Raw genomic sequence first — 12,932 nt, 5'->3', positions numbered from 1 at the left:
TGGAAGACAATCCGACCAAGACGCCTACGTTCCGTACTTGCATTGCAACCACCCCGTCCCCTTCACGATGATCCTATCTGACATGACCATTGGAGGACGCATGGCAGGACCTTGTCGAGAGACATTGTGGACAATGAGTTCATCTTGCGGGCAGTACTAATGGATGCTGCACAGGTAAATGTCAACCTCGGAATAGGTCTCCATCTAGACTTGATTGTTGCTGCGAGTATTCCATCGAACAAGATACTAACTAGCCAAGGACGAGTAGCTTATTGGGGGTGGAACAACCGGCTGCAGTCTGGTAGGTCACGCGTCTGAATCGCGGATTCACGTCTAGTCTTTTTGTTTGCCGAGTAAATCTCTTGCACTTTACATGAGTAACTTTTAGCCCGTCTCTCAATTCAGGCAGACAGGAAAGGTACTAGTTTAAGATTGCTCGGGGTCTTGAGGTTATGATACTAGGTACTGAACATGGTATAGTAGGGCTGAGAATGATCTATATGTGCTCCCTCCACAGTATTCCTGTGGTGGAGTAAAGATCAAACAAGTTTTCTTTGGTAGTATGGAACGATAATTAGGTAAGCAGAAAGTCTGTTGTCTCTTATCGCTTGCGGTATCTTCCACTTATCGTCCCGTGACCCCGTGCCGCGTCGCGCTTCCAAGCCACCCCGTCTAGTATAGGCAGGCAGCAATTTGACGGCGAGCCTCACGTACCTACCTTATCCAGGACACTCAGTTAATGCTGATACCACTTTGCCAAACCTCGCATTTCTGACTCGCAATCGCGGGTCCAAAGCCAGATTTCGCACCAGACTGTTGGCGGCCTTGATTCGTTTGCATCCACCACCCATCGCAATAGCTTGCTTCAGAATGCCACCCAAACCCAAGAAGTTCTACGGTGTCCGAGTCGGCATCGAGCCTGGTGTTTACGAGTCGTGGGAAGAATGCCAAAAGGTGATCGCCGTTAGCGGTGCTGTCCGTAAGCTTCTTCAACGTCCAGATCACCCCATCTGCCTTGCTAATCCTCAGGTTCACCAGACAAGAGCTTCCTCTCGCGCGATGAAGCAGCAGCATGGGTGGATGGTGCGCCTGCGGCCCCCGGTAAAATCACTCGGTTCTATGCCGTGGCTCGGGGACACAAGCCCGGTGTATATACAGATTGGGACAGCGCGCAGATGCAAACGACTGGGTTCACGAGACCAGTCTTTCGAAAGTTCGACACGCGTGCTGAGGCGGAGGATTACCTCCGGGCCTACGCAGCTGGATCCAACCAAGCTCAGTCTGCTAAATCTCAGCCCACACGCAAACGTGGGCTTGAGATCGATGAGGAGGAGGAGGTTGTGCTACCCAGGAAAAAGTCAAAGGCGCCCAGCACTGACGGTAAGATAACGATGGTATACACAGACGGCGCGGCGCCTGGTAACGGAAAAGCAGGCGCTTGCGGCGGAGTTGGTGTTTGGTTCGGTGCAGACGACCCACGCAACGTCTCGGAGCGCCTCGCCGGCCCACTACAAACCAATCAGCGTGCGGAGCTCACAGCCATCCTTCGAGCTCTTCAACTCGTCAACCTCGATTCACCAATCGAAATTCGTACTGATAGTCAGTATTCAATCGACTGCGTCACCAAGTGGTATGCCTCTTGGGTGAAGAAAGGGTGGAAAACAGCAGGTGGTACCCCTGTCAAAAACGCCGACCTGGTCAAAGCTATCCGGGACCTGATGGAGAATCGGGAGGCAAAGGGGACCATTACCATCCTGACCAAAGTTGTTGGACACTCTGGGGATTATGGCAATGATCAAGCCGACAGGCTGGCTGTTCTGGGAGCCCAACTGCCAGCCCTCGACGAAAAGGGCCTTGGGGAATGAATGCATCCATCATGCGCGAGACCACAGTTGCCTGCCAAAGTACTGTTGGAAGGGTTTGCGGTACGTTTCTTTTGCGCTCGAGTTTACATACAGACTGGCCTTCGCGGCAGCTCACTTTTGGTCTCGCCCATTTCCTCCCATGAACATTAGTCTTTGCACCACACATGGCTGATAGTATTAACCCGTACGGCCGATCATCTTCTCTACCTTGTTCTCCAACGGCGCGTGGGCGGGCAAGTCATGCTTGACGTTGTGCATGCCGCGTCGAGCATCTAGGGTGGGATCCCGTCGACGTACCTCCTCCGTGACGCCAGGTTCACGGAGGGTAACATACAGTGCTGCAAGTCCAAGAGCTCCCAGACCGGCATAGCTATCACACATCAGCATCGCCACAATCACCTTTCCACAGAATACCCGACTTACATTACGTTATTATCTGGGTAACCCATCTCCTTGTCGACTCTCTTGATGGTCGCCTTGCTGGTATGCATCACATCGCCCATCTTGTCCTTTACCTGCCCTACCGTCTCCTGGGCCGACATGATAGTCTCGTCCATGTCGAACCCGCGACCCGTGTACGCGCCTCCCGAAATGCTGGAGGCACTCAAACCTGAGGACTCGAGGGAGGGAGGGCTCGTCGAGGGGGAAGCCTGTTGCGAGGTCGGGTAGTCGAAGACGAGATCAATGTCGTCGACTGGAGCTCCGCCACGAGGGTCATTGATGTTGGATCGCGAGGATGGAGAGGTTGCGGTAGCCAACCGGACGGGGGTGGAGGAAACATAGCGAGCCGATGAAGATCGGTAAAAGGTTCGCAGAGCTTGAGGCTTGGGAATTGGCATTTTGGTTCGTTTTGCAGACCTGATTTGAAAATGAGCTTGATTTGAGTAAGTAGCTACCACGTCAGGATGGTGTGGTGACAGAGGGAAAGTCAGCGTCAAGAGGCTGACGGGAGAGAACTGGCAAAATTATACATCTGTGGACGCTTTGACTCGGCGCGTTGTTACGGTGCTGTGACGTATCGTCAGCGTCAAAGTGGAGGTGCTGGTCGTCAGAAACACTCGGGTCATGTCCTTATCGCATGATCAGATCGGATCACCCGAGAGGCCGTGTGCCTCCCTTTCACTCTCCGACGTCAGTGTCCATTTTCAATTGCCAGTAACCAGCGCTGTCATCATTGATCAAGCCACCACAAACATCAAAATCAATGGCGAACGGCCGTGTCTAATGCCTGCCAATGAAGGCATGTCCGTCTCTCTATTCTTGTCTAGCGGGGAAGACGATAAAATTAAGATACAGATTCGGAACGTCCAACTATATCCTACCGGTTCTCCATACTGATGGCTATATCTACCAAGACCCAGGTTCGGGCAACTTTTGTCCTCCGGGGACCAATCTCTGGAAAACATGGGTTGGGTCATAAGCGGCTTGTACCTCGTAGAGAAAGGCGACATTCTCTGGACCATAGCTTGCGATAGCAGGTTGATCCCAGCCAGAGTATGTTAGCATACTGGGAGAGGTGAAGTCAGCACATTGATCTTTTGAGATACCTAGGTAGACAGCCGGCAGGACAAGCTTACATGTACGGATGCCATAGGTTTCGCGATTTGGCAAGATCGATCATGGACTGAACAAACTCTGCATGGGCGGGGAGAATTTCAGCCGTGTCATCCATGCTGTCCATTGTCAAACCAAAGTACAGCACTGCCACAAGTCAGCATTACTACATCCGAATATTCGTCGAAGCAGGAGCCAGGTCATACCTCCCAAAGTCTGATTATTGGTCAGATTGTCATTCAGCCCCAAGACATTTGAGCTTTTCGAATAGCTGGCAACCAGCGAGTTCTGAGTGATGGGCATCACAACATGCAGGCCATAAAGCCCAGGGATGTGTTGCCATTGTTGGAGCCAGCTGTGATATGCGGCCCACACGTCGCGATACAAGTCGGCATCGGCGTAGACAGTGAAGACACGCTGCTCTTGGACTTGACGATCGGGGAAACCGTCATGAAGTTCAAACGCTAGATCGGCATATGGTCTCTTCTTCAACGTGCTCTGGGTGTATGGTGTGTCGACCCATCCGCGCATGATCTCTGGCAGCTCGTCAACAGCCCGATTGTAAATTACAGGGCAAAATGCGATGGATTCGTTTGACGTTCCATTGTAGCCATACTGAGGTAGAACGTGGGTGAGAGTATCCTCGACGGCTTGGCGGGTGTGGTAGTCGTAAATTTGGTCCGTCACTTGGGGAATTGAAGACTCCGGATAGTACTGGCAGAGCGTTATTAGGGTCACTGGACATGAAAGCGTCAAGTTTTCAACATACCACTACACCACCGTACACTGCACCTTCAGTCTCCACTGTTCTCAGGGTGGCATGCGTGACCACGCCAAAGTTGTTGTTGCCACCTTTGAGGGCCCTGAAAAGATCGGGGTGACTCGTTTGGTTGGCGTTCACAACTGAGCCGTTTGCCAGAACAACCTCGTAGTTGAGGACATTGTCCACCGCAAAGCCTTCCCGGTTGAAGAAGTACGAGATGCCAGCTCCAACAGTGAGGCCCATGCCAACCTTCTCATAGCGGCCAATCATAGCAGTCAGATTGTGAGGGTCAAGGGCTTGGTAGATGTCTCTCATCAACAGGCCCATTCCTGCACGTATGGAACCAGCTTCCAAGTCCACCTCGGTCGTGTTGAGAAGCTTCATGGGCATGAGGACACCATCGTCAATGTTTGCGGCTTGGGGGATTGCGCTGTGGCCTCCTCCCTTGATGGAGAAGCGGCATTCGTTGGCTACAAAAAGGCCAACTGCCTGCGCAACCTTTTCGGTTGAGTCCGGCAGGAAGACACAAGACGGGTTACGAATTTCAGTGGCAGCTTGAAACAAGTGTCAGATATACTGGTCAAGGGTTGGGGTTAGATCAACCAAGTCAAACTTACACCAGAAGTCTTCATTCTCAAACGTCCACACATCAGTGCCTCGAGGCGAGACATCACCAGGAAAGGCTTGGGCAAGAAGCGCGCACTGTAAAGATGTTAACCCCTATCTCCGAGAACTGTGCTGCACGGAAGCAGACGTACACATTCGGGAGTTGGCGCTGCAGTAACCATCGAGAGCGGCAACACCGAATAGCCCCAGAGGGCTGCCGCTGTTGCACCGAGCTGTAGCAATGCCCGACAGCGAGCCATCTTGGCAAAAGGTATGAAAGAATAGGTAGGTAGGTAGGTACGCTGACGCAACGCCTTGCACAATGCAGTGGTAGTAAAGAGACCCCGTCTCAAACCAAGGAAAAAGACAGCGGAATTAGGGATTAAGACCGACTGTTATGATTGGCAGGGTGCTGATCATGACACGACAGAACAACATGATTCTCGTTCATATTCTTGGCCGGGGCCACTTTATATACGATGCTCGACCTGCTGCAGATTTGGACCGGAGTACAGAGAATTCCATCGCCGATACTCTCTTCTCACCAAAACCCTGGATACAGGACTTGGGTTTCGAATATCAACCAGCCGTATCTCATGCACAAATGCGGCACTCAAAAGCTCCGAAGGATCCAAACACAACCACAGTTTGGTGCCTTAAATCGCAAGCCACTTGACCTATTTTGAACAATTCTCAGCCCCTTCCTACAGCTATTCGGTCATTGTTCTGCCGTACCACCGACCTTTACCAAACTATTCCAGCGATGTTTGCCAAAAGCGCCCAGATGCAGTCCATCCTTACTGCCTGCCTCCCCCTGGTGGCTGCTGCCCTTCACGGGACTCGGCACGTCCCTCAGTTCGACCGCCACGGTCTCGAGACCACCGACTGCCAGATTCGTTGCCCAAAGTCTGCTCACCCCAGCAAAGTGATTCTGCCAGCATTGACGCAAGCCAAGAACACCACAACGGGAGAATGGGAGAACACTCTCGAGTGTTGGTCCATCGATACCGTCGATCCGGATTTGACCGACATCGATATTGACAATGCCATTCGGCTGCACTGGGAGGGGGGTTTTGATAAAGCATATCAGTATATTTTTCATGGGGATAGCTACATGCCTGCTCATCCGGCTCCGGAGCCGAGCTTGATCTTGATGAGTGCAGGTATTGGTACGTTCTTTGCACACTCTTACCATGGCCTTTTCGCTAACGGTAATCAGGAGATTTGCGAGTGCCTAGCGGCAAATGCCTGAGGGTAGGGGCAGGAGATGTCTTCTTCAGCGTTGGAACCCTTGGCAAACAGACGGCATGGTGGTCGGAAGGGACACTGGTCAGTGACTTTTATTTCAAGGATGGAAAGATTCCACATCACGAGATCGTAGAAGAGATAGATGCTGGCAATGATGCGGTTGGGGAGGGTGACAACACACTTCACTCTGATTTGTAGGCGACTGGAGAGCGGGATGATGGATTGGTTATCATGTACCTTGAAAAGTTTCAACATTAGATGCAGAGGAGGAACCACGGCTTCCCAGGTTAAAGCAAACAAAATTCTGGCTTTGTATGTGCTCTTGGCGCCTTTGATTTGAGCTGTGAGTCGATTTTCTGTGCTGCTCGAAAATTGTGCTATTGGCTACATGTAGCTAGTGTTGGCATCATCGAAGACCCTTCCCACCCCCAATTTTTCATTCAGCGGGAAAGTTCCCAAGTTCCCCGGGGGTTGCATAGAATCAAGACGGACACTTGGCGCCCAGCATGTCTCCCTGTTTTTTCATCTTGGTGCGTGAGAGAGGGAGGAATGTCTTGCCTCAGGGCGGCTGGATGAGGGACCTGCAGGATCGGCAACGCCTGGTATGCAACATGACATCAAAATTGTCGGACTTACCCTGACCCAGGGTGTCGGGTCCTGTAAAGACCGCCGCAGGGTCTCGTTATCCCCGTTCAGGGGAATGCGATGATCAATAGAACCACCACACAACTCCGGTCCAATGCTCGTTGATGCCAGCCCGTACAATAAATGATGGAAAGCACAACTCGTATTAAACCCGCGCCGTAAACACGCTGGAACTGCCGAAGGAAGACATTTGCTGTTCAACCGCTGCCACCCTAACCCTGAAGCACGACCAACCTTACCCACAATACCCCTGAACCCCTTTCGTGCCCACTTCACACCAGCCATGCGCCGCACTCCTCTGATGCTGGCCTCGGCCATCCGCTCCCTGCAACAACCAACATGTCACGATCTTAGTCTCAGCGTTCCAGTAACCTCGACCGTCCCTCACCATGACTTTGAGACCTCGGCATATTCTGCCGAGGTTCTCTACGCCCTTGCTACACGCCAAGTCCTCGTGACCAACACTTACAACATTTCTGCCCGGTACTGCGAGCCCGCTAGCTCTGTGGCCGCCTCAGACACTATCCAACTTTTAATTCACGGCGCGACCTTCAACAAAAACATGTGGGACGTGGCCTACAAACCCGAATCCTATTCCTGGGTGCGCCGCATGACGCAAGTCGAGGGCTACCCCACTCTGTCCATCGACCTCCCAGGTAACGGCAACAGTTCCTTTCCCGACGGATTGCTCGAATCGCAGACCCAAGTCTACGTTGAGACAGCCCACTCCGTTATTCGACAGCTCAAGGAGACAAGCGTGGTTGGCAACCGACAATGGGACAAAGTCGCTCTCGTAGGCTTCAGCATCGGTGCCATTGTTGCGAACTCCCTTGCCCTACAGCATCCGGATGATTCTGACGCTGTAGTACTGCATGGCATCTCTTGGGACGCGACATGGATCTATCCCGCCTTCCTGGCTGGGTTGCAAGGGCCAGCTCAGCAAATTGACCCCGAGAAGTGGGGACATTTGGAGCCGTACTACCAGACCCAGGCCAACAGGGAGGGAAGGAGGGCTGCCTGCTTTGCGGGGAGCTATGAAGAGGATATTGTAGAGTACGACTGGTTGACGAGAGACTTCGACAGTCTGGGAGCGGCCATCACATTTACCTATCACCTTGTTGACGCGCCAGAGTACAGAGGCCCTGTATTTTTGGGCATCGGAGATCGTGAGTTTGCTCTGAACGACGTGATTGATTCACCGTGCTAACAATATTCAACAGAGGATTCGACATTCTGTGGCGGGCAGTACTGCAAACATCAGCCTTGGGATCTGTATAGGAAGTTTCCAGAGGCGACGGGGTATGATGTGAAGGTGTATCCAGAAACGGGGCATCTCATCTTGTATCATGATACTGCGGAACAGTTGATGGCAGATACCGTCAAGTTCCTGAGAAAGCATGGTTTCTAATGGGTGGAACCGAGACCTGCTGGAGACCTAGACTTGAAGACGTAGGAACTTCTAACATGTGGTTGGGAGTGACATTAGACTGGCTTTTATACTATTTGCCCAGACATAGCTTCTCATGGTGTAGATGAAAAACAAGATAGAGTTTCATTTAGGTATTTACCACTTTATAGGCGCTACCTTGTATTCAGTTGATTGACCGTCTCAAAATCCCCACCATCAAGAAAATGCAACCCCAGTTGTTTTGTCATCCATCACTTTTGCTGTTTTTTGATTGACTACCTAGTACTCGGTACGGCTTAGTTTCTACCTCAGCTCGGTAGCGGGGAGCGGTTCGGATCATGGGCCGTGAGGGTGACCGCCACATCCCCACCATTGCGCCAATACAGGGTGATATCAAGAACTGAAACACGACATCCGAACTCTGGTTATCGTCCATCTCCCACAGATATTCACGCGAGTGCGCATCTCCCGGGCCTCACAGCAGCATTCTCGCCCTCTGCGCGCATTTGTCCCCTTCCAGTGCATCTGCAGACCCTGTCGCGTCAATCTCATCAATCTCACATGTGCAATGCCATTGTCAGTGCTCTCCCTCTTCAGGCCAAGCGTCCTGCAGGTACCGCTCTCGATACAAGGGTACCACACCCCCGTTGTCACCCCGACCCTAGCAGCCATGCAGGCCAAGCCAACACGCCCTCCTTTCCGGAATAGCCTCTCTGGCCTTGGCGGACTCGCTTGATGCACCGATATCACCCGACGTCGCGTTGTCAGTCAAAGCCCTGCGTCCCCTCATTGCTTATCCCAAGGCTGCTTCCCACCTACTTGGGTCATGCTCGTCACTCCTTTCACTCGTTTGCTGCAGTTGTGTAGGACAGCACCGTCCACATTTGGCATCACTCGTTTGGCCAAAGTGCGGTTGTTTAGAAGAGGGATGATGGTAAAAGGTAGAAGAGACGACCGCGTCAACGACTCATAGCAATGCATATCCGCGGTGGTAATCACGTCGGGAGCCACGCTGGACACCACAATCACTTACGTGCAAGGCAAGGAGGGTTTAACTGGGACTGGTGGTGCAAATGGTACCCATGGGATCCTCGATGTTCTAGTCGGACAACAAAAGATGGTGGTGGTGGTGGAGGAGGAGGAGGAGGATGGTTCAATGGTAGACCAACAACGACCTCAAAAGTGGAAAGACCTTCGCCGACACCCGCTCCAACGCCAAAACCCTCTCCAACACCAACCCCGTTACCAGTTCCGGCTCCGGCTCCGGCACCAGCGCCTGTTCAGTCGTCCCCAGCACCGACGCCAACAACAGCAAAGGCGGTAGCAAACAACCCAGCAACAACACCAGAACAGCAGCAGCCGGCAACGACACGGAGACCGGCAGATGGGGGGGCAACAGATAAAGTGAATGAGGGCACACCAACAGCAACGGATAGAGGCGGGGCTCAGGCAGGGGGAGCTCAACAGGACTTATCATCACCAACCCTTGTCCCGCTCGTGGGGTCCGCTCCTCTAGACCCTACACCCGACGACCAGTCTCCGGTGGGGCAAGGTTCTTCAGGAGGTGGACAGGATGGCGCGACTGCTGGCTTCGGCGGTTCAGCGGGTGGTGGACCGGGATCAGGTTCAGGTTCGGGACCAGGAGGCAGCGTAGGATCTGGAGGAAACGAGGGAAATGGAGGACACATAGTTCCTGGGTCGACGAACGGCACAACTGACTCACCGGGGACACCTAACAACAATGGTTTGTCAACAAACGGTGGGCTGGGTGGCGGCGCCATTGCTGGTATCGTTGGTAGGTTTATCCTGTTTGGTACCATGCTGCTCCTTGACTAACGGTTTCAAGTTGGCTTGCTTGGTCTCCTTGCCCTGGTTGCACTTCTTATTTTTTTCCTTCGCAAGAAAAAGCCACAGGCCCTTCAAAGGGTAGTAGAGAAGTTCAATGGCAGACCAGGAAGCTCCTATCCCGTCAGCGCTTATGGAGCTGAAGGTATGGACAAGACCTTAATCGCAGGAGGTGCTGGTGGCTCCGTGTCGGCCGCTGGAGCCGCGAGACGTAACTCTCAACGGCAGGATCAGCTACCGATGCAGCAACCCACGAACGCCCCAACACTGCGCCCTGTGAACACCAACCTGCGCGCCAACCGGGTATCATCACCCACCAGAGAGTCGACGAGAAACAGCAACGCCTTCACTCCGTCGCCCGTCTCTCCCCTCTCACCTGCCATGCCCGCCAGCGTGCTTGGCTCAGCTCCTCTTCCCTCGGCGTATCCCGTCCGCTCTCAGTACTACCAAGCTCCTCCTTCCAAACCAGGCCCCTTTACTCAACCAGGCTATCCCGGAAGTTCACAATACGTCCCCCCATCCAACGCCGGAGGAAGCCTTCACGTAGCCCACGCGGCATCGGGCGCGCATATGAACCGAGCCAGCAGCGTCAGCAGCGTCAGCACCACCAGTGCTTTGAGCGCCATCCTCAACCCGGCACAGATGGTATGGCCTATGCCACCACCTCCCACGCCGCCAGTCAGCGTGCCAGACACACCTCCCGCGACGGCTCGTGATAACAGGCCGCAATATGTTGATCTTTCGGCGCCTGGACAAACGGTGGTAAGAATCATCAAGCCCCCGAGTGTGAGAAGACCAAGGAGACAGAACTCGAACTTTTGATGTTGTCTGTGGCGCCGTACTCGTCCTTTTCCAATTCACCAACTATACTCCTTTTGTTTTTGCCCCGAGTCGTCCCGGTAGCATCGCTGTGCCAACAACGTCATGTATACCACACTATCTGAGCGTAGTTTATATTCATAATGCTGTGCCCTGGCACCATCGCCCCCAACTGAAGAAATTGTTTTGAAGTTGTGGAAATGACCACCTACCCAATATATTCGGCTGCGCCTCACCACCGTCAGAAGCCCACTCTTCCACCGTTGCCTGGTGAGACGAAGCGACAAGCAACGGGGAGATGAAGCCGAACTCCAGATCTCGGTTCCTTCCCGATTTTAGGGACGAATCAGTCTCACCTCACAGGGCACTCAAGGGGCAAGGCAATGATGAGAAGCTACCTGGCACCTAAATCTGATTTGAACACATGAGGTTGGGTACCTGTCTCGTCCATCCACACACTTGACCTGAGAACATTACAACTGACCCGTGAACATTACAACTGACCCGTGACCACAACTATCTATCCAACTAGGTAGCATGAAAGAAGAAGTTTTTGTAAAGAAAAGAAAAAAAAGGAGCATCTTGGCAAAAAAGACGCAGTGACTCATATGATCAAGCCCTCGGTATCTGGTGGTATGTTCTGCTGACGGTACACAGGTACATCATCTGGTGGTGCTGGAAAGTCCCCACGTGTCTCGTAGGTACGAGCCCCGCGTCCCATTGTTTGTACAAGTCCAATCGGTCTTTCTTGTTAGGCAGTGGCGTGGGATCGTCAGTTTTGCCAGTACCCTTGCCAGTTCCGTCGTCAGTCTTTTCAGTACTCTCACCAGGGCCAACAAGTTCATGAAATACTCTCGGCCTGCCCCCAGACACATACTTCAGCAGCATGATCCTGTGATTCACAGTCAAGTGGCTTTGATTCCACTCTGTGCTTGAACCTGGCCCAGTCCAGGGGCTGGGCGGACGTGTTTGTGTGAGTTGCGGAGGTGTCGTCGATAGGGCCCCGGTACCATGACGATTCCCTTTCTGTAGCTCATTACCTGTTGACGTTGGCGTCTTTCCTGCTTCCTCGCCAGTCTCTCTATGTGGGCTGACGGTCAGGTGGAGGAGGACAGCCACGACCTGGAGGGGTCTCAGGAAGTGCGATGGTGTAGTCGGATGTTGATGTCAGCTTTGGACCGGTTATTCTCACTTTGACAGTGCCAGGCGAGACTGGGATAGGGGGTGGAGGGGTGCGTCTCCTATTACGTGAGGGGGTGTGCAGGGATGGCCATTCACCTGGCATGCCATGCGGTGTGTCTAGGACTATTTCCACTGCATGCACCTCTGGATTCACTTTCTTCTTCAGAATCTCAATGTACACTGGGAAGGAGGGTGGCTCCTGGGTGGTAGACCGGTTCCGGGTCTTCGTCCAGAGGCTCCGTCTCTTACGGAGGACTGAGTGTCTCCTCCCAGACAGGAAGCCAGTGCGTAGCAAGATATTGTGCGTCCTTTGGAGATGGTATTGGAGGGTGGTGCGAATGTGATGAAGCTGACCTTGCGGTGAAGCCTGGAGGAGGAGGGGGGGTTCTGATCGGGCATCCCCTCTTCGGTCGGTATGAAACCTGTGCCTGTCCGTAATGTATCGAAAGTAGCTTGCCCACTCTGGATCACGGGGAAAAGGAAACAGCCCAGAGTTGTGCCTGTATGAGACGCAGGTGTTAAAAAACGATGCTCTGATCTCTCTAATCCAGGGCGGGTTCCCGGTTGCATCACGACCTGCCCAACGCGTCCTCGCCTCTGTGCCTTCCCAGCCTTTGACGCTGGGATATAACACACAAAGATGACTCCCAACCATATTTGCCATGTGGTCAAGACTCGATAGTGCCGCTTTCGAAGCCTCAAGTGCCGCGTACCCCCATGAAACCTGGAGAATCGTACTTAAGAGGGCGTAGCCAAGAGGCCCGGCCATGATCTCTTCTACCAGCTTGACGGAATCTATGACCACCTCCCAATCTGGATATTCAAGGAGGAGGCGTGCTGCCTCCGGAAGCAGTGCTTTTCCCGTGTCGAGAAGGCGTGACGCCAACTCTGCAAAAACGGGTTGGATGGTGAGTAGATGAAGAGTATGACAGACCGGCAGCCTGAATTTGAGTTCCGACAAGAGATGAGTGCCATTATGTCGGATGTAGGAGGTTAC

The 12,932-nt window shown here is 53.1% G+C and overlaps 7 protein-coding genes across 7 annotated transcripts; 4 read left to right on the top strand and 3 right to left on the bottom strand.

The window, feature by feature from the left end:
* Positions 1-1,391: 1,391 nt before the first annotated feature.
* QC763_400220 (uncharacterized protein) lies at positions 1,392-1,865 on the top strand (the record flags this gene model as incomplete). Its single annotated transcript, XM_062911636.1, has 1 exon — positions 1,392-1,865. One exon carries the CDS (start codon positions 1,392-1,394, stop codon positions 1,863-1,865), a length of 474 nt encoding a protein of 157 aa, XP_062765200.1.
* Positions 1,866-1,920: 55 nt separating this feature from the next.
* Positions 1,921-2,847, bottom strand: QC763_400215 (uncharacterized protein). Its single transcript, XM_062911635.1, has 2 exons — positions 2,289-2,847; positions 1,921-2,235 (listed from the first exon to the last, which is right to left on the bottom strand). Exons 1-2 carry the CDS (start codon positions 2,702-2,704, stop codon positions 2,043-2,045), a joined length of 609 nt encoding a protein of 202 aa, XP_062765199.1. The 5' UTR covers positions 2,705-2,847; the 3' UTR covers positions 1,921-2,042.
* Positions 2,848-3,091: 244 nt separating this feature from the next.
* Positions 3,092-5,308, bottom strand: QC763_400210 (uncharacterized protein). The gene is made up of 6 exons (XM_062911634.1): positions 4,941-5,308; positions 4,800-4,884; positions 4,189-4,736; positions 3,626-4,133; positions 3,443-3,566; positions 3,092-3,372 (listed from the first exon to the last, which is right to left on the bottom strand). The coding sequence occupies exons 1-6, from the start codon at positions 5,046-5,048 to the stop codon at positions 3,213-3,215; spliced, it is 1,533 nt and encodes a 510-aa protein (XP_062765198.1). The 5' UTR covers positions 5,049-5,308; the 3' UTR covers positions 3,092-3,212.
* On the top strand, positions 5,128-6,293 carry QC763_400200 (uncharacterized protein). Its single transcript, XM_062911633.1, has 2 exons — positions 5,128-5,957; positions 6,008-6,293. The coding sequence occupies exons 1-2, from the start codon at positions 5,552-5,554 to the stop codon at positions 6,232-6,234; spliced, it is 633 nt and encodes a 210-aa protein (XP_062765197.1). The 5' UTR covers positions 5,128-5,551; the 3' UTR covers positions 6,235-6,293.
* Positions 6,294-6,758: 465 nt separating this feature from the next.
* QC763_400190 (uncharacterized protein) lies at positions 6,759-8,289 on the top strand. Its single transcript, XM_062911632.1, has 2 exons — positions 6,759-7,847; positions 7,902-8,289. Exons 1-2 carry the CDS (start codon positions 6,965-6,967, stop codon positions 8,087-8,089), a joined length of 1,071 nt encoding a protein of 356 aa, XP_062765196.1. The 5' UTR covers positions 6,759-6,964; the 3' UTR covers positions 8,090-8,289.
* A 103-nt stretch (positions 8,290-8,392) lies between these two features.
* Positions 8,393-10,756, top strand: QC763_400185 (uncharacterized protein; the record flags this gene model as incomplete). Its single annotated transcript, XM_062911631.1, is given in 3 exon segments — positions 8,393-9,218; positions 9,225-9,884; positions 10,004-10,756. Coding segments are annotated over 2 exon segments (807 nt in total). The 5' UTR covers positions 8,393-9,218; positions 9,225-9,830.
* A 1,078-nt stretch (positions 10,757-11,834) lies between these two features.
* QC763_400180 (uncharacterized protein) lies at positions 11,835-12,704 on the bottom strand (the record flags this gene model as incomplete). The annotated part of the gene is made up of 1 exon (XM_062911630.1): positions 11,835-12,704. One exon carries the CDS (start codon positions 12,702-12,704, stop codon positions 11,835-11,837), a length of 870 nt encoding a protein of 289 aa, XP_062765194.1.
* Positions 12,705-12,932: the final 228 nt, after the last annotated feature.

This window comes from Podospora pseudopauciseta, chromosome 4, assembly GCF_035222475.1.
Source record: "Podospora pseudopauciseta strain CBS 411.78 chromosome 4, whole genome shotgun sequence".
Lineage (NCBI taxonomy): Eukaryota > Fungi > Ascomycota > Sordariomycetes > Sordariales > Podosporaceae > Podospora > Podospora pseudopauciseta.
Note: the sequence above shows the minus strand (reverse complement) of the source record. Positions and strands in the feature narration are given on the sequence as shown.

Excerpts from the sequence above, each read along its gene's own strand:
- QC763_400190 (XM_062911632.1), top strand. The coding sequence starts at position 6,965 with ATGCGCCGCACTCCTCTGATGCTGGCCTCGGCCATCCGCTCCCTGCAA. Across the intron at positions 7,848-7,901 it reads ATTTTTGGGCATCGGAGATC|AGGATTCGACATTCTGTGGC; the intron begins GTGAGTTTGCTC and ends AATATTCAACAG.
- QC763_400210 (XM_062911634.1), bottom strand. The coding sequence starts at position 5,048 with ATGGCTCGCTGTCGGGCATTGCTACAGCTCGGTGCAACAGCGGCAGCC. Across the intron at positions 4,885-4,940 it reads CAGCGCCAACTCCCGAATGT|TGCGCGCTTCTTGCCCAAGC; the intron begins GTACGTCTGCTT and ends ACATCTTTACAG. Across the intron at positions 4,737-4,799 it reads TGAGAATGAAGACTTCTGGT|CTGCCACTGAAATTCGTAAC; the intron begins GTAAGTTTGACT and ends ACTTGTTTCAAG.
- QC763_400200 (XM_062911633.1), top strand. The coding sequence starts at position 5,552 with ATGTTTGCCAAAAGCGCCCAGATGCAGTCCATCCTTACTGCCTGCCTC. Across the intron at positions 5,958-6,007 it reads CTTGATGAGTGCAGGTATTG|GAGATTTGCGAGTGCCTAGC; the intron begins GTACGTTCTTTG and ends AACGGTAATCAG.
- QC763_400215 (XM_062911635.1), bottom strand. The coding sequence starts at position 2,704 with ATGCCAATTCCCAAGCCTCAAGCTCTGCGAACCTTTTACCGATCTTCA. Across the intron at positions 2,236-2,288 it reads TACCCAGATAATAACGTAAT|CTATGCCGGTCTGGGAGCTC; the intron begins GTAAGTCGGGTA and ends GATGTGTGATAG.